At 44.0% G+C, this 21,941-nt stretch overlaps 1 protein-coding gene and 1 pseudogene across 8 annotated transcripts in view; one reads left to right on the top strand and one right to left on the bottom strand.

Moving 5' to 3' along the window:
- The window catches only part of LOC143654252 (structural maintenance of chromosomes protein 5 pseudogene), a 29,338-nt pseudogene extending 16,486 nt beyond the window's left edge, over positions 1-12,852 (bottom strand).
- The window catches only part of EHMT1 (euchromatic histone lysine methyltransferase 1), a 342,941-nt gene that overhangs the window by 284,715 nt on the left and 36,285 nt on the right, over positions 1-21,941 (top strand). For all 8 annotated transcript variants that reach the window (XM_077148874.1, XM_077148878.1, XM_077148873.1 and 5 more), the window contains 2 exons: positions 13,200-13,301; positions 14,945-15,049. In XM_077148874.1, coding sequence (XP_077004989.1) covers positions 13,200-13,301; positions 14,945-15,049 — 207 coding nt within the window. The remainder of the gene's footprint in view (positions 1-13,199; positions 13,302-14,944; positions 15,050-21,941) is intronic.

The raw sequence follows: 21,941 nt of genomic DNA, 5'->3' as shown, positions 1-21,941 counted from the left end.
CGTGGGGCGGGTCGCCGACCGCCGCAGCCCAGGACAGCACCTGACCCAGTTTCCTAGTTGGCCCGGGGCGCCAGCCGCCGCAGCCTAGGAGAGTGCACCGTTCCCAGCCGGACCGGGGAGTCACGTGTTTGGAAGGGACCCCCCCAGTCACCGGTTCTCCACGGTCTGGGGATTTCTGACCCAACTCTCTCAGTTGGTCCGGGGGGCCTCGCTTGGTGGGGGCTCCAGCCGCCGCGGCCCAAGGGGACCGCCTGCTCCAATTCTGCCAGCTGGCCTGGGAAGGAGGAAGGGAGGGACTCCGGCCGCTTGCCGTCCCGCCCGGGAAATCCCGCTCCTCGGCAATCTCACCGGAGCTGGTTCTCCCAGACAGTCAGCCGTTCCAGGATGGGGTACGCCGTCCCTTTGATCTCCGTCGTGGCTCTGGGAGCTGCTCTGTATCGTCTCCACTCCCCCAGTAGCTGTTCTTCTTACGATTACATTAGCTTCTTTCTCTAAGCTAGCAGATGGCTCATTTTCTAGTCACTGAAACAACGATAATACTGAATGGAATGATAATTCCACCTAATAACGCATAAGGTATGGTGTCTTCTTTGTAAGGGTACTTGATGGACTCATCATTACAGAATACTCCACGTTGGAAGAGGGTATGCCTTGAAGAAAGAATTGCAAAAGGCAATCCAGCCAGCAACACGCAGAGCACCAAGACCATTGATCTTATATGCTTGAAAATATTTACATGGACAAAAATGCGAGAATGTGATCACACTTACTGTGTTCCTCCAAAATCACAAAACTTGTGTGTGAGCTCTAGAAATAATGAGCTTAATCATGAGTTAACAGTAAAGGAAACCATCACGTAATTGAGTTTTCAAAAGGCCATTCCACCATTCTGTCAGTCCAGCTGCTTCTGGATGATGGGAAATATGGTAAGACCAGAGGTTTCCATGAACATGTGCCCATTCCCACACTTCATTAAGTGTTTCCTTAATCATAAGCAATGCTGTATGGAATACCATGATGATAGATAAGGCATTCTGTAAGCCCACGGATGGTAGTTTTGGCAGAAGCATTGTGTGCAGGGAAAGCAAACCCATATCCAGAGAATATATCTATTCTAATTGGAACAAATTGCTGCCCCCTTCCTTGAAAGGAAGTGGTCCAGTGTAATCAACCTGGCACCATGTAGCCGGCTGGTCACCTCAGGGAATGGTGCCATATCAGAGACTGAGTGTTGGTCTCTGCTGCTCGCAGACTGGGCACTCAGCAGTGGCTGTCGCCAAGTCATTCTTGGTGGGTGGAAGTCCATGTTGCTGAGCTCATGCATATCCTCCATCCCTACCACTATGACCACTTTGTTCGTGAGCCCATTGGGCAATGACAGCAGTTGCTGGGGAAAGAGGCTGACTGGTATCCACAGAAACGGGTCATCTTACCCACTTGATTATTAAAACCTTCCTCTGCTGTAGTCATCCTCTGGTGCCCATTCACATGGGACACAAATATCTTCATGTATTTAGCCCCCTCAGAAGGGTCTATCCACATACCTCTTCCTCAGACCTCTTTGTCGCCAATTTTCCAATTATGTTCTTTCCAAGTCCCTGGCAACCAGCCAAACCAGTAGCAGCAGCCCATGAGTCAGTATACAAATGCAGCTTTGGCCAGTTCTCCCTCCAAGCAAAATGAACAACCAGGTGCACTGCTCGAAGTTCTGCCCACTGGGAGGACTTCCCCTCACCATTGTCCTTCAAGGACACCCCAGAAAGGGGTTGTTGTGCTGCAGCTGTCCACTTTTGAGTGGTACCTGCATGACATGCTGAGCCATCTGTAAACCAGGCCCGAGTTTTCTCTTCCTCACTCAATTCACGAACTCCTCAAGAAGCCATAGCTCTGGTCTGGGAAAGAGAAGGTAATGTGGCAGGAGTGGAGACCGTGGGCATCTGGGCCACTTCCTCGTGTAACTTGTGACTTCAGGACCTGATCTGGCCCTATCTCGTATATACCATTTCCATTTTATGATGGAGTGCTGCTGTGCATGCCGAACTTTATGGCTTGGTGGGTCAGACAACACCCAGCTCATGACAGGCAACTCAGGTCTCATGGTAACTTGCTGGCCCAAGGTTAAGCGTTCAGTCTCTACTAAGACCCAGTAGCAGGCCAAAAGCTGTTTCTCAAAAGGAGAATAGTTATCTGCAGCAGATGGTAAGGCTTTGTTCCAAAATCCTAAGGGTCTGCATTATGATTCTCCTATAGGGGCCTGCCAAAGGCTCCATACAGCATCTCTGTTTGCCACTGACACTTCCAGCACCATTGGATCTGCTGGATCATATGGTCCAAGTGGCAGTGCAGCTTGTACAGCAGCCTGGACCTGTCACAGAGCCTCCTCTTGTTCAGGTCCCTACTCAAAATTAGCAGCTTTTCTAGTCACATGATAAATGGGCCCAAGTAACATACCCAAATGAGGAATATGTTGTCGCCAAAATCCAAAGAGACCAACTAGGCGTTGTGCCTCTTTTTTGGTCATAGGAGGGGCCTATCCTTCACCTTAGAAGGGATAACTCAACGTGACCCACACCACTGGGCGCCTAGAATTTGCTCTGAGGTAGAAGGCCCCTCTATTTTTGTTGGATTTATCTCCCATCATTTTACATGCAAATACCTTACCAGTAAGTCTAGAGCAAGTACTTCTTGCCCACTAGGTCCACTCAACATGATATCATCAATATAATAGACCAGTGCGATGTCTTGTGGGAGGGAGAAGCAATCAAGGTCCCTGCAGACAAGATTATGACATAGGTCTGGAGAATTTATATACCCCTGAGGTAGGACCATGAAAGTATATTGCTGACCTTGCCAGCTGAAAGCAAACCGTTTCTGATGGTCCTGCAGCTATTGAGAAAAAAGCATTTGCCTACCAGGTACCAGGGGATGTATTGATTTGCTCAAGCAATGATACCACATCTGGATCAGCAGCTGCAATTGGAATTACTACCTGGCTGAGCTTAGGATAATCTACTGTAATCCTCCAAGACCCATCTATTTTATGCACAGGCCAAATAGGAGAGTGGAATGGGCATGTGGTGGGAATCACCACTCCTGTATTCTTAAAATCTTTAAGAGTGGCAGTAATCTCTGCAGTCCCTCCAGGAATCTAGTATTGCTTCTGTTTTACTATTTTCCTAGATAGGGGCAGTTCTAGTGGCTTCCACTCGGCCTTTCCCACTGTAATAGCCCTCACTGCACGAGTTAGAAAGCCAGTGTGGGGATTCTGCCAGTTGCTCAGTATGTCTGTTCCAATTATGCATTCTGGAACTGGGGAAATAACTACAGAATGGGTCCAGGGCCCCAGTGAACCCACTGTGAGACGGACCTGAGCTAAAACTACATCGATCAACTGATCTCCATAAGCCCCCACTCTGACTGGTGGACCATAGTGATGTTTTGGGGCCCATGGAATTAATGTCACTTCTGAACCAGTGTCTAATAATCCCCAAAATATCTGATCATTTCCTTTTCCCCAATGCACAATTACCCTGGTAAGAGGCCATCGGTCTCCTTGGGGAAGGCTTGGAGGAAGATTAACAGTATAAATTAGTGGCAGTGTAACAGGGTTCTCCCCCAAAGGGACCTGGCCTCCTTTTCATTCAAGGGCCTCTGGGTCTGTAAACTGTCTCAAATTTGGAAATTGATTAAGGGGTCATGACTCTGTCTTTTTGTAATTCAGGTTAGATTTCTGTTCACTTGACCTAGAACTCTTTTTCTTTATACAGCTCAAACAAGAATTTAGTAGACTGCCCCTCTATTGTTTTTCTAGGTACCCATGATTTACTAGCCAACGCCACAAATCTCTGCAGATCAGATTATTTTGACTCCTGCTTTGAGTTTACTGTCTATTATAATAGCCACATCTGCCCTGTCTTTGGCGATTAAGTGCTGCCACCTGGCTTCTGCCAACTTGGGATCTGGTTATCCCCATTGTGTTTAAGAATTCCAGCTCAATGACAGCAGTTCCCACAGTAATATCTGACCTACAGAGAAATGCAACTGCAGAGCTCTTCAGGGATGATGGTGCTAGTCTCACCAATTCATTTCTCACTGTTCTGGTAAAAGGTGCCTCCTCTGGACATTCCTGGGATGTAAGAGCAGGCTTTGCATGATAAATCCACTCTAGCATTCTAATCTGTCTAAGTGTCTGGATCCCCTCATGTACATTATACCAGGGCAGTGCTGGCATTTCAACCTCAGGTAATGTAGGCCATCTTTTGATCCATGTTTCAACCAACCATCCAAACAAACTGTTAATGCCTTTTCTCACCCCTCGAGCGATAACACTGAATGCAGGATCTCTGCCTAGTGGCCCCATATCAATAAATTCAGCCTTATATTCCTCCCACCATTATCCTACACCTTTAAAGTCCATTGCCACACATATTCCCCTGATTTCTGTCTATATAAATTGGAAAACTCACACCATTCTTTTGGAGTATAATGTACCTCCTCATGTGTGATACCTTGTACCTCACCTTTAAGCAGCCTGTCAGGACTGTAGTCTAGTTAAAGGTCTGGAAGAAATGAGGGGTGGTGGAGTTGGGTCATTAAAATAATTAGAAGTATCTCCCAAGCCATTTGCTTCAGTGCATTCATTTGCAGTTTCATCTGGTGAAACAGAATTAATCACTCTAGGGCTAATCCCTTCAGGTGGAGGTTGGGTAACCAATTCTTCAAGGCAGGCTGGAGGTGGGGTGGCTGTGTCCTCAGGACAGACTATTCCAGGGTTATCTAGAGAAGACTCGGCATCACCTAGGTTTCAACCTGTCATCATTATCAATCCATAGGTCCCACTCCTTTCCAGTCAGTGCCCTCAGTTTAGTGGCAGACACCATGCAAGATTCAGATTTCAGTTTACGTTGTACAGTTACTGCTCTAACAATAAGATTCTGAGTCTAATTTTCTGAGATCTCAAGTCTACTGCTATGGGAAATAAGATTTTCCTTCAGGAAACTCATAGAGACGTTTACAACTGTCAGCACTTAAACTTTCATTTGAAGCCTTAAGCCCATCCCTTTCACTCATTAATGTATACAGTGTATCTATATACATTAATGTATATAGCCAACATCTCTATACCTCCTATTTCCACAAAACTCTGAATAGTTGTCAAAAACGTTATCCCCCAGAACCTGGCTTTGTACAAGCGAAGCATTAGAAGAATCGAATGGTGATATTTTGGCTATCTCTTTTGCCAACTCACTCCGTGGATTGACAGTGTCAGTCTGATTATGGGAATCAGAGTCCTTAGTGCTTTTGAGTCCAGTCAGAGTAGAAAACCAATCATAAAAACCCATTTTTTAAAGATTCTGTTTTCTAAGAACCACCCCTAGTACCAAGTTGTATTAGTTAGGGTTCTCTAGAGAAACAGAATCAACAGGAAATATTCATAAATATAAAATTTATAAAAGTGTCTCACATAACTGTGGGAAAATAGAATCCAAAATCCGTAGGGCAGGCTGTGAGTGAATCTGATGATTCCGATGGAGGGTCTGGATGAACTCCCCAGGAGAGTCTCACCAGAAGCTGGAAGAGAGCTGTCTCTTCTGAATCCTCCTTAGAAGGCTTCCAGTGATTAGATTAAGCATCACTCATTAAAGAAGACACTCCACTTGGCTGATTACAAATGGAATCAGCTGTGGATGCAGCCAACATGCTCATGATTTAATTCTTTGGAATGTCCTCATAGCAACAAATAGGCCAGCATTTGCCCAACCAGACAAACAGGTACCACCAAACTGACACATGCGCCTGACCGTGACACTTTCCAATTTGGATGCCTTTTATTCTTTTCCTTGCCTAACTGTTCTGGCAAAATTTACAGTGAAGTGTTGAATAGCACTGCTGACAGTGGACATTTTTGTCTTGTTCCTCATCTTAGAACGAAAGCTTTCAATCTTTTTTGTTGCCCATATGTGGCCTCTCTCTCTAAGCCCAACTCTGCAAGGAAAATTGTTACCCTCCCCTCTACGTGGGACCTGACATCCAGGGGTGAAAGTCTGCCTGACAGTGTGGGACATGTCTCCCAGGAATGAGTTTGGCCCTAGCACCATGGGATCAACAATGACATCCTGACCAAAATAGGGAAACGAATTGTAACAAAGTGTCAATGGCTGAGAGAGATCAAATAGAGTCACAGTTTTTTCTGGAGGCTACTCTTACACAAACTTCAGCTGGATATTGCTATTTGCCATGGTTTGCTAAACCACAACCAAAACAATTCTGGTTGATGCTAAAGAACAGCTAGGACTCTATCTGAGATCTTACAAAAGTTTCACACACTAAGGTTACTTTCCAGAAAGCTACAACCTCTAGATGGTTCCTAGGCCAGGTAAGTCCTAAAACCCAGAGGAGCCAACCTCTCCAAGAACATCAACTAGTTCCATCTCCCATCCCATATTATTGATATCCCTTTCTTTCATGGTCAGGTTCATGTGTCAACTTGGCCAGGTGGTCGTACCTGTTTGGTTGGGCAAGTGCTGGCCTGTCTTTTGCTAGGAGGACATTTCATAGAATTAAATCATAATCACGTTAGCTACATTCACAGCTGATTCCATTTGTAATCAGCCAAGGGGAGTGTCCTCTTTACTGAGTGATGGTTAATCTAATCACTGGAAGCCTTTTAAGGAGGATTCAGAAGAGACAGCTCTCTTCCAGCTTCAGCTGGCAAACCTCTCCTGCGGAGTTAGTCCAGAACCCCCATCGGAATTGTCAGCTTCACAGCCTACCCTACAGATTTTGGACTCTACATTCGCTCAGTTACATGAGACATTTTTATAATTGTAAATCTACAGATATAGAGAACTCTAATATACTTTCCAAGCATAGCCCAAATACCCCTAAAGATTGGGAGATAGATCAAAGTAGAAGGAGGAGTTAGAGAAGATCAGATTTAACAAATGAATATGACTGCTGAATCATTATGTTGATATTTCCTTTAGTCTCCAGTGTCTTGGACAGCGAGAAGAAAGAAAACTAAAATTGTAGAGCAGTAACCCATATCAGACTCTGAAATCTATACTTATTAGAATGTACTTTGAAACTTACTGCTTTTTTGTACGTGTATTATATTTCACAATAAAAAATGTTTTTGTTTCTTTTGTTTTTTAAGGGAAAACTTTCATTCTTTCACCATTGAGTATGAGGCTGTGTGCTGGTTTGAAAGGATGTATGTCCCCTAGAAAAGCCATGTTTTAATCCTAATCCCATTTTGTAAAGTCAGCCGTTTCTTCTAAGCCCTATTCAGTATTGTAAGTTTGAAACTGTAATTACATCTCCCTGGAGATGTAATTTAATCAAGAGTGATTGTTAAGCTGGATTAGGTGACGACATGTCTCCATCCATTTGGGTGGGTCTTGATTAGTATCTGGAGTCCTATAAAAGAGGAAACATTTTGGAGAATGAAGGAGATTCAGAGAGAGTAGAGAATGTTGCAGTACCACGAAGCAGAGTCCACAAGCCAGCGACCTTTAGAAATGAAGAAGGAAAACACCTCCCAGGGAGCTTCATGAAACCGGAAGCCAGGAGAGAAAGCTAGCAGATGACGCTGTGTTCGCCATGTGCCCTTCCAGATGAGAGAGGAGCTCTGACCGTGTTCACCATATGCCTTTCCAGATGAGAGAGAAACTCTGTCTGTGTTCACCATGTGCCCTTCTCACTTGAGAGAGAAATCCTGAACTTCGTTGGCCTTCTTGAAATCGAGGTATCTTTCCCTTGGATGCCTTAGATTGGACATTTCTATAGACTTATTGTAACTGGGACATCTTCTCGGCCTTAGAATGTAAAGTAACAACTTATTAAATTCCCCTTTTTAAAAGCCATTCCATGTCTGGTATATTGCATTCCGGCAGCTAGCAAACTGGAACAGGCTGGTAGTAGTTTATCAAACGTGCCCTTTATCATGTTGAAGAAGTTTCCTTCTATTCCTGATTTTCTAAGTATTTTTTATCAAGAAGGGTTGTTGATAGATTTTGTCAAATGCCTTTTCTTTGTCATTTTAGATTATCATGTATTTTTAGTCCTTTTTATTAATGTGGTATATTACATTTGTTTATTTTCTCATGCTGGATCAACCTTGCATACCTGGATAAATTAGCATCCTTGAAAATTGTACATAATTCTTATACTATACTGTTGGACTCAGTTTTTAGTATTTTCTTGAGGATTTTTGCTTCTATATTCATAAGCGATGTTGGTCTGTGGTTTTCTTTTTCGTGATATCTGGCTTTGGTATGTGGGTGATGTTGGCCTCATAGAATGACTTAGAATGCATTCCCTCCTCCTCAGTTTTTTAAAAGAATTTGAATAGGATTGGTGTTAATTCTTCAAATACCTGGTGAAGTTCAGTAAATCCACCTGGTCCTGGACCTGTTTGTTGGAAACTTTTGTTAACTAGTCATTCTCTTTACTAGCTGTTGGTCTTTTGAGATTTATTTGTTCTTGAATCACTGTAGGTTTTTTGCATGTTTCCAGGAATTTGTGCATTTCATCAAGGTTATCTAATTTGTCAGCATACAGTGGTTCATAGTATCCTGTTATAATCCTTTTTATTTCTGTGGGGTCAGTAATAATGTTTACCCTTTCGTTTCTGATTTTAGTTATTTGTGTCCTCTCTTTTTTCTGTCAGTCTAGTTAAAGGTTTGTTGATCTTACTGATCTTTTCAAAGAACCAGCTTTTAATTTCATTGTCTCTCTTTTTAAAAAAAAATTCTCAATTTTTTTATCTCCACTATAATCCTTGCTAATTCCTTCCTCCTGCCTACCTTAGGTTTATTTTGCTCTTCTTTTTGTGTAGATCTTCCAGTTGTGAGGTTAGGTCTCTGATTGAAGATCTTTCTTCTTTTTTAATGTAAGCTTTTAGAACTATATATTTCCCTTTCAGCACAGCCTTTACTGTATCCCTTAAGTTTTGGTATGTTGTGTGGTCATTTTCATTCATCTCAAGATATTTTCCTAGTCCCTTGTGATTTCTTCTTTGACCCATCGGATGTTTATGAATACATTATTTAATTTCCAGGTATTTGTGAATTTTCCATTTCTCACTCTTGTTTTTCATCTTTAGCTTCATTCTGTTGTGTTTAGTGAAGATACGTTGTATGGTTTTAGTATTTTTTAATTTCTTGAGACTTGTTTTGTGACCTAAGATATAGTCCATCTTGGCAAATGATCCATGTGCACTAGAGAAGAATCTGTATTCTGTTTTTGTTTGGTGACGTTTTCTCTGTAGGTCTGTTGGGTCTAATTAGTTTGTCTGTCAAGTGTTGAGTTTCCTTATTGATCTTACCTGGATCTCATATCTGTTATTGATATGTGTTGTACTGAATTTTCCTACTAATAATGTAGAACTATCTTTTCTCCCTTCAAGTCTATCAGTGTTTACTTCGTATATTTTGGGCTTTGCTGTTAAGTACATGTATATGTATAATTGTTATGTCTTGTTGAATTGACCCCTATAGCAGTATATAGTGACTTTCTTTGTCCCTCATAACAATTTTTTACTTAAAATCTATTTTATTTTATATTAGTATAGCTGCCCTAGCTCTTTTTTTAAGTTACTATTTGAGTGATTTTTTTTTCATTCTTTTACTTTCATCCTACTCGTGACTATGAATTTAAGGTGAGTCTCTTAGAAACAGCATATAGCTGGATCTTGCTATCTCATCCAGTCATCTCATCTCTGTATTTTTATTGGGAGGTTTCACCCATTTATGTTTAAAGTAACTACTGAGTATGCAGGACTTTCTTCTGTTATTTTTCTTTTGATCTTTGTGAGTCTTCTTCCTTTTTTGTTCTTCAATTCTTCCATTAATGTCTGCTCATATGGTTTTTGTGCTGTGCCGTATTGAGTTCCTTCTCACTTCTTTCTGGATTTATTTTTTGTGTATTTTCTTTGTGGTTACCATAAGGTTAAAATTTAATATCCTAAGTCAGTAATCATTATATTTTATTTGATACCAACTTAACATCAATAGCATATGTGTTTTCTATTCCTGTACCCCCATTTTTATTGATACTTGTGACAGATTATATCTTTGTTCATTGTACATCTAAAACCACAGATTTGTCATTGGTTTTTATGTGTTTTCATTTTAGAACCAGTAAGATGTAAGATGTAGCACTACATACCAAAATAATATATATATACAATACAGTTGAATGGGCATTTGTAGTTACCCATGTGGTTACATTTACAGAAGTCTTTAATTCTGTCGCTTCTAGCCACTGTTTGGTGTCCTTTACTTTCAGTCCGAGGGTCTCCCTTTATCATTGCTTTGTAGTGCAGGTTTCAGCCTTTGTTTATCTGAAAAGCTCTTAAATTAATCTTTCCCTCATTTTTGAAGGAAAGTCTTACAGGATTTAAACTCTTGCTTGGCAGTTGTTTTCTTTCAGGACCTAAGTATTTCAACCCACAGTCTTCTTTCCTGCACTGGGTCTCCCTTGATACGTAAATTGTTGCTTTTTCCTTGCAGCTTTCAGAACTCTTGCCTGTCCTTGGTATTGGACAATTTGACAACTATGTGTTCGGGCATGGTTCTCTCTGAATTTATCAAGTTTGAGGTTTTTTGGGACTTTTGAATGTGCCTATTAAGGTTTTTCTTTAAATTTGGGAAGCTTTCTGCCATTATTTCTTTGAATATTCCCTCTGCCTCTCCCTCCCTTCTCCTCCTGAGGCTCCCATAATGCATATATTGTCATGCTTGATGCTGCCCCAAGGGTCTCTTACATTCTGTTCTCACTTTTCCACTCTTTTCTTTCTGATCCTCAGCCTGACTTGTTTCAGTGGTCTTGTCTTTAAGATCATTGATTCTTTCTTTCACCACTTCTGATCTGTTGTTGAATCCATCTAGGGAATTTTCATTTCAATTATGGTAGTGTTCTTCTATCCTGTATTTCTGTCTGGTCCCTAGTGGGGATCTCAGAGAGTGTCCTATATGTTCATTCTTGTTTTTCCCACATCCCTTAGTTCTTTCTCCCAAGTTTTCCTTTTCTCCATGAGCATATTGAAGATCTTTTTTTTCAATCTTTGTCTTAAAATTTATCTTTGTCTTTTTTTTTTTAATCTTTGCCTGGTATGTCCAAAGTCTGGTCCTCTTCTTTGTTAGTTTTGAATTTTTATCCTCTTACTTTGGATGGGCCATCATTTCCTGTTTGTTTCGCGGTCTTTTGTTATACACTATATTTTATAGTGTTAAGTCTGGGATTTAATCACTGAGTTGTGTATTCCTTAAGTTTATATCCAATTAGTGATGCAACGGAGATTTTCTTGAGTGCCTAGAGCAAATCAAAACAAATAAACCAAAGAAAAAGCACCTCTTGCTGTCCTTGCAAATTGGCTCTGCTTTGATTGGTTGTTTCCATCAGAGCTTAGCCTCCCTCTCATGATCAGCCGAAGGTAATTGGGAGTGCTGCTGGGTCCTCTCTGTCTTCTCTGAGCTTGTGTGGAGCCCCAGAGCCTGCTTCTTTTCCGAGGCTTGTGCTTGCTAGTAAACCAGGCTAGTGCATATGGTTTTCAGGGTTGAAATACATCATCTGCTCCCCTTTAAAGAGACTTTTCACCCTCTTGTGTGACTCAGTGCAGATAGTCCTTGCCCCCCGGCCATTTTTACCTAATTGTCTAAATCCTTTCATGTTTACAAGGGACTTCTCTATCTTCAGGACCTGCTCTGGGTGGGCGAGCCTGAGCTTGATTTCCTAGTCACGTCCTTTGGAGGCCCTCCATATAGGCTGGCATCTGCACAACTGCACCCCTATATGCGCACGGGGCTGTCTGCTCGCTCTAGAGTAGGGCCAAGGACCCACAGTAGGAGCACAAGCCAGCTTCCCCTGCATTGAGGACAGGGGTGGGCACAGGGTGCCAGGAGCTATTCCTAGGCTGTTCTCTTGATTCGGCACTTGCCCAGTTAATGCAACCCTTTAACTGTTTTTTTTTTGTGTTTTTTTTGTAGTTTTGAAAAAGGGCACTGCCTTTAAGATTTGCCACTTTTGCCTGAGCGGAGTTGGCCCTCAGAGCCAGCCCCAGCCATCTGCAATAGCTAGTCAGAAGCAGTGACCACTGATTGGACCTCATGCCACTGGATTTTGGGTCCCCCTGGCCCCTGTGAGCTATACTAGGAACCCAGGCTGGTATCCCCTGACAGGGGATGAGGGGAGAGGCGTGAAATTCACTGATGCTTATAGTTTCCCAGCCCCCTCCTGTGGCTTCTACCCAGATGCTGTGCAGTGCCCACAGGCTCTGGAGCTGACTTAGTTGTTTCGGACTGTTCTTGCCAGGGGAGGACAGCAGTGGCTGTTTTCATGGAGAGGCCATATTTGGGTCTTCCCACTCCATCCTCTTCCACAGCCCTCCAGTTACAAAGATACAGTTTGTGTTTGTCATAAATTACTTATATTCTGAAGCAGCTAGAAGGAAAAGTGTGGGAGGATGATATGGTAGCCCATGACAGACTCTTGGGTCTGTCCTGTAACTATTTGTTGAAGAGTGCTTTGAAAACGATTGCATTTATGTTTCTTTGCATTGTATATATGTTATATTATACAATTTAAAAAGTTAAAAAAAAACAACAGGATTACTGCTGTGAATATGGAAAGGGGAGAAAAAGGATAACGGTGATAGGGTTGACACAGAAGACAGGAATGGGGGAAGAAAGGCAAAGAAAAATCTTTGTGAAGAGAGAATAGTGGAAAGGGGTCTGCACAGACCTCCTGACAGGTGAAGACAGCAGTGTCATGGTAGGCAGGTGTGGCCGTGGGCGTAGGGTGGCCTCCATCGCTCCTGGTAGGCCTAGCCCTACAGCAGACCCCACACATGTGTGCATGTGGGTGTGGGATGGCTCGGATGTGACAAGGTGCATGCCCAAGCTGGCCATGAGCTACATCTTGGAGCCTAAGAAGGTGTCATGTGGGGACCTGAGGGCTCCTTCGGCCCCCCAGTCCCCACTTGTGGGAGGGTTTGGTCCTCCTGTGAGGGGCTCTGGCCGGAACCCCTTGGATGGAGCTGTGGACCCAGCTGTCACTACAGGCTGCGAGCTTGGGAAGGGTTTCTACCTCCACCAGGTTCCTCCCAGCAGGCAGTAGGGTGATAGCACCTCCCTCTCCATGGTCTTGCCTTTCCCCCTTGCCCAGCGCCCGGCACCTCAGCTGCGTTTCTGTTGCAGGATGCCGAAGGCTCCACATGTCTGCACTTAGCTGCCAAGAAAGGCCACTATGATGTGGTTCAGTACCTGCTTTCGAACGGACAGATGGATGTCAACTGTCAGGTAAAGCTGCACCCCTCTCATGTGTCCCACCCCTGCCCCACGCCCTGTCCTCCAGGGCTTCCCATCTGCTCAGAGGACAGCTCAGGACCTTGCATGGCCCCGCAGCCTGGTGAGATATGGCCTTGCTCCTCTCCCCAGTCCCAGTCTTCTCTGGCCTCTTACTGTTCCTAGTGACCTGTAAGCCTCCCCTTGCCCCTACTCTCTGCTCTCACGCCCCTCCCCACCGAGCATCCAAGGCAGTATCACCCCCAAGGCCTTCCTCCACCCATGACCCCTGTGTGTTTGCTGGGCACCCACCCCACTGGTCTCCACTACACTGCCCCTGCCTCTAGGGCAGGAACTTGGACTGTCTTAGTCTCTATAGAAGTCTATGGCTGCCTGCAAGGGAGCCTGGAAGGTCCCCATATGTGCTTGTGGAGCAGTGAGTCCCTGGGGGATTTGAGGAACCCTAACCCAGGCAAAATCACCTGGTTGCCCGGCAGGCAGTGTGTCCTTTGGCCCTGGGGTAATTCCCTGCCCTTTGCTTGGGGAGCTCTGCTCCCCAGATTTTAGCACTGCCACTGCCCACCAACCTAATTGTTTTAACCCAGTTCAAACAGCACCTTTACCAGATCCCCCCTATACCCTTCAGAAGCAGCTGCTCCCCTCCTGTGGCCCCACTGCTGTGGCTGTGCCTCCACCCCAACAGTCCACTTACTCTGTGTAAGATGGTGCCTGCCACTCTGCCCCTTTCCCTCTTTGATTGTCTCCAGCTAATGCACCTCATCCACTATTCGGTTATTGCACCTTTCTTCCAGACCCAAGCCCCAGAGGCAGAACCCACGAGGCAGGATGGGTGTTGTCCTCACAACGTCCTCAGTGGTGGCCATTGACCCCCTTCCCAGTTGAATGACCCATGCATGCAGCTCTCACTGTGTAAAGGGTGTTTGGGGGTATTGGGGTGGGGGAAAGCGAAGCTTCTGCCTCCAGACAAGGCAGTACTTATGTCTAGGGATGGTACCTTATTTTAAATAAAAATACCCAGCTCCTCTGTGAATAGACAAAGAGACCTTTGTGTGTGCTAGGGTAGAAAGCCTGCTTGTGAGAGCTGTGTGGTCTCCTTCATGTCCAGGGGAGGCTCAGGTCCGAGCAGGGTGCAGCAGCCCTCCCCATCGTTGTTGGGTCCTGTCCTGTCTGCAGTTCTTGGTGCTGCTGCTCTGACTCGGTCACCTCTGGCCTGTGGCATGCACTTGGAAGTCCAGGCCCTTGCAACAAGAAGTGTGGACAGAACCCGTCTCCATGGAGCACCCCAGCGAGGCTGTTGTATACTCTTATATCTGCACAGTGGCTGAGAACTTAATGCTGCTGGGCCCAGAGCTCAGATGCGTTGAAATGTTGTATCAGTGGCACCTGCCCAGAGGGACTGGCCTACAGCCACCAGCGTTTCCTCTCCCACTCTAGTCCCAGCCCTGCCCACCGTGTACCCCTGGCAGCTCTCTGAGCCTCCATTTCCTTATCAGAACAGTGGGGACTTGGAGAGCTGCCATCTCCTGGCCTGTCTACCCAATGACACCTCAGCAGCATGAACTGTAGGCTGCAAAGCCAGCCTCGGGGCCTTGTCTCTGGTGGCCGTCGTGCATTGCTGTTTCCTTCTGTTCAATTAGGATGATGGCGGCTGGACACCGATGATTTGGGCCACTGAATACAAGCATGTCGAGCTTGTGAAGCTGCTGCTCTCGCAGGGCTCAGATGTCAACATCCGGGACAACGTGAGTCTCTCAGTCCTGTCCTCATCGTAGTCCTGCTGGTCGCATACTTCTCCCAACAGGAACCACGTCCAGTGAGAGAACCGAGGGTCCAGATCAAAGTGGCGGCCTCTTCCCTGAGAACAGCCACACTCTGCCCCCTCCACGGCCATGTGCCACCTTATTGGCAGACTTGTTTGTCCAGGGTGGGTCTCACCTGTCCCACGTGTGTCAGTTGCAAGGTTTAAATAGACAGGGCCCTCAGGTGCCTGCAGACGTGGCCCATGTGTGAGATTTGCATTCTCAGAGGCCAGCTCCTGGCTGTGGTTAGCGCCACCAACTTGCCTTTCTCTCTTCCTGATCCACCTGTCTGGGATCAAGAAAAGCCCAGGAAGGTGTAATTGTGGCTGGTGAGCTGGTGCTACCTTGAAAGAAGCAAGTGGCAGGCTGTGATTTAAAACTGCACTGATGGTTAGTTTTTAGGCCAAATTTATTTGTCCAGAAAGGCAGGCCTCTCAGACTCTTCTGGGCTGGCACCCCTGCAGCCTGCATGGCCATGCAGCTTCTCAGGCTGCAGGCAACAGCAGGTGCTGACTGCCTCCAAACAAAAGGGGGCTTAGCAGAAGGATTTCAGGGGAGTCAGTAGAATGGTGGCTGGGCCAGATTGGGGTGGACAGCAAGAAGTGTCTGACGGTTTGGTTGGGGTCCGGCTGCTGACACAAGTGAGTGCTGCATGCCACCGTGTCCCTCCTGGACTGAGGGCAGGGCTCCTGGGCAGCATGGCAGGGTAACAAATACTTGCTGGCCCATAGAGCCAGAGGTCACGAAACAAACTCCAGGGAGTGTAATGACGGAAGAAGAAAGGTGTGGCATAAAAAGGAAGACTTCTGTAAGATCATTTAAGATCATTTAAATGTTGTGGCTAATACCTGAAGCCAGAGCGTCTGCCCTGGGAAAGAGGTGTTATCTCTTGGAGTTTCTGGGCCTTGACTGGTCCAGAGCTCTGGAGACACACCCGTTTGAAGGAAAGAGACTTGGTGGACGCTGGTTACCTACTGCTGCTGTTCACTGTGTGAAGCTCCTTCCTGCCCCCTCTCAGGACCCAGAGCAGCAGCCATGGGTTCTCCCCACTTTTACGTGGTCCCCCAGCTACAGGTAGACCGGGCATGACCTTTGCTAGGGGCCACAGGCCCTGAGAACAGACCTCTCCCTGGCCCAGATCTGTTTTCCAACCCTCTTCCAGGGTTTATTGTGGCTCACAGCACGTGCTCTGATGGGTAGTGGGATCAGTGCTGGGTTTTCAGAGGGCACACCACTGTGAAAAAAGTGTGAGCCTGTTGGAGAGCATATGGGAGAACACCTTGGTGAGATTGGCAGGGAAAAGGAAGCAGTGGGAAGTGCTGCGGTGGTCCTGAGGGCTGAAAGGTCGGGTGTGTCCACGTTTCAGTTCATGCACTCTTGAAACTGTAACTGGGGGACCACGTAAAAGTGGGGAGAGCCAATGGCTGCTGCTCTGGGTCCTGAGAGGGGGCAGGAAGGAGCTTCACACAGTGAACAGCAGCAGTAGGTATGCTCTGCTAGGTTTCCATCTGCATACTGTGGCCTGGGACAGGTCAGCACCTCACCTGCGCGCAGTGATGCACACAGGACAGGGGGCCCTGGTGGTGGTGGTCCTGGCTAAATTGGAAGAGTTGACTAAATGGAAAGTTTGTTATTTACAAAATGAAAAACTTAGTTGTTTTAACAGCTTTATTGATGTATGATTGGCATACTGCATGTATTTAAAGGGTACATTGAATATAATTCATCCTAGAAACATCACCATAATCAAGGTAGTGAGCCACCCATCACTCGCTGCCCCAGGTGTCCTCTTGCCACTTTGTAAGCGCCACCCCATCCCTACCCACCCAGTGACCTGCTTTGTCACCATGAGTCAGTTTACATGCTCCAGTTTTATGTAAATGAATCATACAGTAAGTGCTCTTCTTTGTCTTATTTCTTTAAATCAACATAATTATTCTGAGAATCACCCATGTTATTGCATATATCATTATGTCTTACTTTTTATTACCAAGAAGTATTCCGTTGCATGAATATATCACTATTTACCCTTTGCCTGTATATATTTGTCAGGTTTCTCCAGGGAAACAGAGCTGATGGGATAAATATGTATGTGTGTCTATGTTATGTAAATATTGGTTGAGACGTCTCTCATTGCTAAAGACACTCTCCTCAGTTGATTGTAGATCTGATCAGCCATAGATACAATCAAATTACTAATGATTTAAGTCCATGAAATATCTTCACAGTAACAATCAGACCAGCGCTTGCTTGACCAAACAACTGGACACCATAACCTGGCCAAGCTGACCCATGAACGTCACCATCACATTGTTGATGGACATTTTTCTTTCCAGTTTTTGGCATTAGAAATAAAGCAGCTATGGACATTCGAGAACAAATCTTTGGGCAACAGATTTCATTTCTCTGAGGTAGATACCTAGGAGTGCAATGACTGGGTCACATAGTTGGTGATTGCTTAACTTTTAAGAAACTGCCAAACTGTTTTCTAAAGCAGTGGCACCATCCCCCAATAGTGGGTGAGAGTAGCAGCTCCTCTACATTCTCACCAGCACTTAGCATGGTTGGTCTTTTTAATTTTAACCCTGCTACTAGAGTGCAGTGCTGTCTTGTGGTTTTCATTTTTCTTTCCCCAATGACCAAGCTTTGAAGCATCTCTTCATAGATTTCTTTCTTTGCTGAAGGATCTTTATAAATCTTTTGCTCATTTTTATTGTTGTTTATTGTCTTATTCTTGAGTTTTGAGAGTTTATTGTATATTTTGGGTATAAATCCTTTATCTGATACATGCTTTTCAAATCCTGTGTCTTTTGAAGAGCAGAACTTTTATTTTGATGAGGTCTAGTTTATTAGTGTTTTATTTTATGGGTCTTGCTTTGGTATCATATTTAGGAAATCATTGCCTAGCCCAAGGTCTCAAATATTTCATCCCATATTTTCTTTTTTTTTTAATGTTTGTATTGAGAAATCTTCACACACATACGGTCCATACTTGGTGTATAATCAGTGGCTCAGAATATCACATAGTTGTGTATTCATTACTATGATAATTTTTTAGAACATTTGTATCACTCCAGAAAGAGATAAAAATGAAAAAAAAAAATGCGCCTCATACATCCCATACCCTTACCTTTCCCTCTCATTGACCATTAGTATTTCCATCTACCCAATTTATCTTAATCTTTGTCCCCCCCATTATTTGTTTATTTTTTAACCATATTTTTTACTCATCTGTCCATACCCTAGACAAAAGGAGCATCAGACACAAGGTTTTCAAAGTCACATAGTTACATTGTAAAAGCTATATGATTATGTAATTGTCCAAGAATCAAGGCTACTGAAATACAGCTCCACAATTTCAGGTACTTCTTCCAGCCATTCCAATATACTATAAAATAAAAAAGGGATATCTATATAATACATAAGAATAACCTCCAGAATAACCTCTCAACTCTGTTTGAAATCTCTCCACTGAAACTTTATTTTGTCTCATTTCTCTCTTTCCCCTTTTGGTCAATAAGACTTCCTCATTCCCTTGATGCTGGGTGCTGGCTCATCCCGGAAGTTCTGTCCCATGTTGCCAGGGAGATTTACACCCCTGGGAGTCATGTCCCATGTAGCGAGGAGGGCAGTGGGTTTACCTGCCGAGTTGACTTAGAGAGGCCACATCTGAACAGCAGATGAGGTTCTCTGAGGGTTATTCTACAGCATATTTATAAGTAGGCTTAGCTTCTCCTTTGCAAGCTGTGCTGGTTTGAAAGGAAGCATGCCCCCTAAGAAAAGCCATGTTTTAATATAAATCCCATTTCATAAAGGTAGAATAATCCCTATTCAATACTGTATATTTGAAACTGTAATGAGATCATCTCCCTGGTTGATGTGATTTAATCAAGAGTGGTTGTTAAACTGGATTAAGGGACGACATGTCTCCACCCATTTGGGTGGGTCTTGATTGGTTTATTGGAGTCCTATAAAAGAGGAAATATTTTGGAGGATGAGAGATGCGGAGAGAACAGAGAATGCTGCAGCACTACAAAGCAGAGAGTCCACCAGCCAGCGACCTTTGGAAATGAAGAAGGAAAACGCCTCCCGGGGAGCTTCATGAAGCCAGAAGCCAGGAGAGAAAGCTAGCAGATGACGCCATATTCACCACGTGCCCTTCCAGCCGAGAGAGAAGCCCTGTGTTTGCCATGTGCCGTCTCACTTGAGAGAGAAACCCTGAACTTCATCGGCCTTCTTGAACCAAGGTATCTGTCCATGGCTGCCTTTGATTGGACATTTCTATAGACTTGTTTTAATTGGGTCATTTTCTCGGCCTTAGAACTGTAAACTAGCAACTCATTAAATTTCCCTTTTTAAAAGCCATTCCATTTCTGGTGTATTTCATTCCAGCAGCTAGCAAACTAGAACACAAGCATAGGTTTCAAAGGGACAAACCTCAAGATCAAGGGCTCAGCCTATTGATTTGATTGTCCCCATTGCTTGCGAGAATATCAGGAATTCACCAGATGGGGAAGCTGAATATTTCCTCCTTTCTTGCCTGTCCCCCAATGAGTCTTTGCAAATACTTCTTTATTCACTGCCCAAAATACTCTGGGATGTATCGGGGAAGTACAGTAACCTGGACAAACCAACAAGATCTCATGCCCTATTCAAGATTCCATGTAATTACAGTGTTCAGGTAAACTGATCATAAAAATTAAATTAGGTAATGCGCTACCCAAAATATAAATTTTGATCAAATAAACATCTCCTCTCCCTTTGATCTCACATAGAAGTTCAAGTTTTAAAATACAGACCATATCATGCGTTACCCTGTATGCTGATTTACCTTAGTCCTATCCAGATCAGTTTCATTCATATCTATAGTCAATGCCTGATCACTTTTTCAGTTTTTTTAACAGTTGCTGTATGGGGTGATGCTGACTTTCATGGCTTCAAAGCTCTAACACTGAGTCTCGGGTGTCATATAAATACCCAAAGTTTCTGAGAACAACCAGCTTATATACAAACAGCTCAATATCACAGAATTTAGAAATAATAGTTCAGCCCCTGAATATAGGTGAGTGCTGTAAGAGCTTATAATCTAGGATCCTTTACAATAGGCCCCAACCTGATAACCCTTGCTCATGATTTCAGTTCACTGAGTTTGTAAATTATGGTCGGTCCATATGAGTGAGGCATGATAATATTTGTCTTTTTGTTTCTGCCATTTCATTCAACATACAGTCCTTAAGGTTCATTCACCTAGTTGCATGCCTCATAATAGCAGTTCAATAGTCTACTGTATGTATGCACCATAGTTCCCCCTTCCATTGCTTAGTCATTGTACTTAGACCACATCTATCCATTGTGAATTGTGAACATTCCCGCAGTGAACACCCTTGTGCAAATGTCCATTTGTGTTGCCACTCTTAGTTCCTCCAGGTATATACCTAACAACAGTGTTTCAGGATCATATGGCAACCCTACTCCTAGCCTCCTGTGGAACCACTGCCCTGCCCTCCAAGGGGCTGTATATCTCAGTTTCCCTACTGACAGTGAACAGGCACATCTCTTTCTGTACGTTTTCTCTGGCACTTATTTTTCTCTGTTCATTTTTAAATAGATTTACTCGCACATCATACAAATCAACCTAAGTGAATAGCCATGCCTTCACCACTATAATCTATATGAAGACGTTTCCTTTTCCATATTTTCTTATAGTAGTTTTACACTTCACATTGAGGTCTATGATCTTTTAGTTAATTTCTCTATGTGTTATGAGGTATGGATCAAAGTTCATTCTTCTGCACGTGCTGCTCTTGCACCCTTTGCTGAAAAGGCGGTCTTTTCTCCATTGAATTGCTTTTGTACATTTGTCAAAAATCAGTTTTCCATTCATGTATGAGTCAATTCTTGGACCATTTCTGGGCCATTGGTCTGTGTAGTAACCTTAAAATTACATAGCAGATGAACCTTAGGTAGTATACTTCCATTTTGCCCCACTGCACTTAATGCTGTTGTTGTAGTTTGCTAGCTGCCGGAACGCAATATACCAGAAACAGAACGGCTTCTAAAAACAGGAATTCAATAAGTTGCTAGTTTACAGTTCTAAGGCCAAGAAATTGTCCCAATTAAAACAAGTCTATAGAAATGTCCAATCCAAGGCTTCCAGGGAAAGATACCTTTGTTGAAGAAGGCCAATAAAGTTCAGGGTTTCTTTCTCAAGTGAAAGGGCATATGGCGAACATAGTCAGAGTTTCTCTCTCCTCTGGAAAGGTACACACTGAACACAGTCAGGGTTCCTCTCTCATCTGGAAGGGCACGTGGCGAACATGGCATCATCTGCTTACTTATTCTCCTGGCTTCCTGTTTCGTGAAGCTCCCTGGGAGGCATTTTCCTTCTTCATCTCCAAAGTGCTGGTTGATGGAGATATGGGTGGAGACATGTTGTCACCTAATCCAGCTTAACAACCACTCATGATTAAATCACATCTCCAGGGAGATGATCTGATTACAGTTTCAAACATAAAGTATTGAATAGGAATTATTCTACCTTTATGAAATGGAATTTTGATTTAAATATGGCTTTTCTAGGGGATATACATCCTTTCAAACCAGCACATTCCACCCTCTGGACCCTAAAAAAGACATGTTTTTCCCACATACAAAATACGTTAATTTCATAACAATATCTGAAATCCTTAAACCATTTCAGTAGCAATACTCATGAAATACAAAGTTAGAAATGTACAAACTCCTATCAAAGTTAGTTATAGGCATGGTCTGTTCTAAGGCAAAATTATTCTCTGGCTTTGGACCTTTGAAAACTCGTAACAAGTTATTTCCTGCC

The sequence above is a fragment of the Tamandua tetradactyla genome, chromosome 2, assembly GCF_023851605.1.
Source record: "Tamandua tetradactyla isolate mTamTet1 chromosome 2, mTamTet1.pri, whole genome shotgun sequence".
Taxonomy (NCBI): Eukaryota; Metazoa; Chordata; class Mammalia; order Pilosa; family Myrmecophagidae; genus Tamandua; species Tamandua tetradactyla.
Note: the sequence above shows the minus strand (reverse complement) of the source record. Positions and strands in the feature narration are given on the sequence as shown.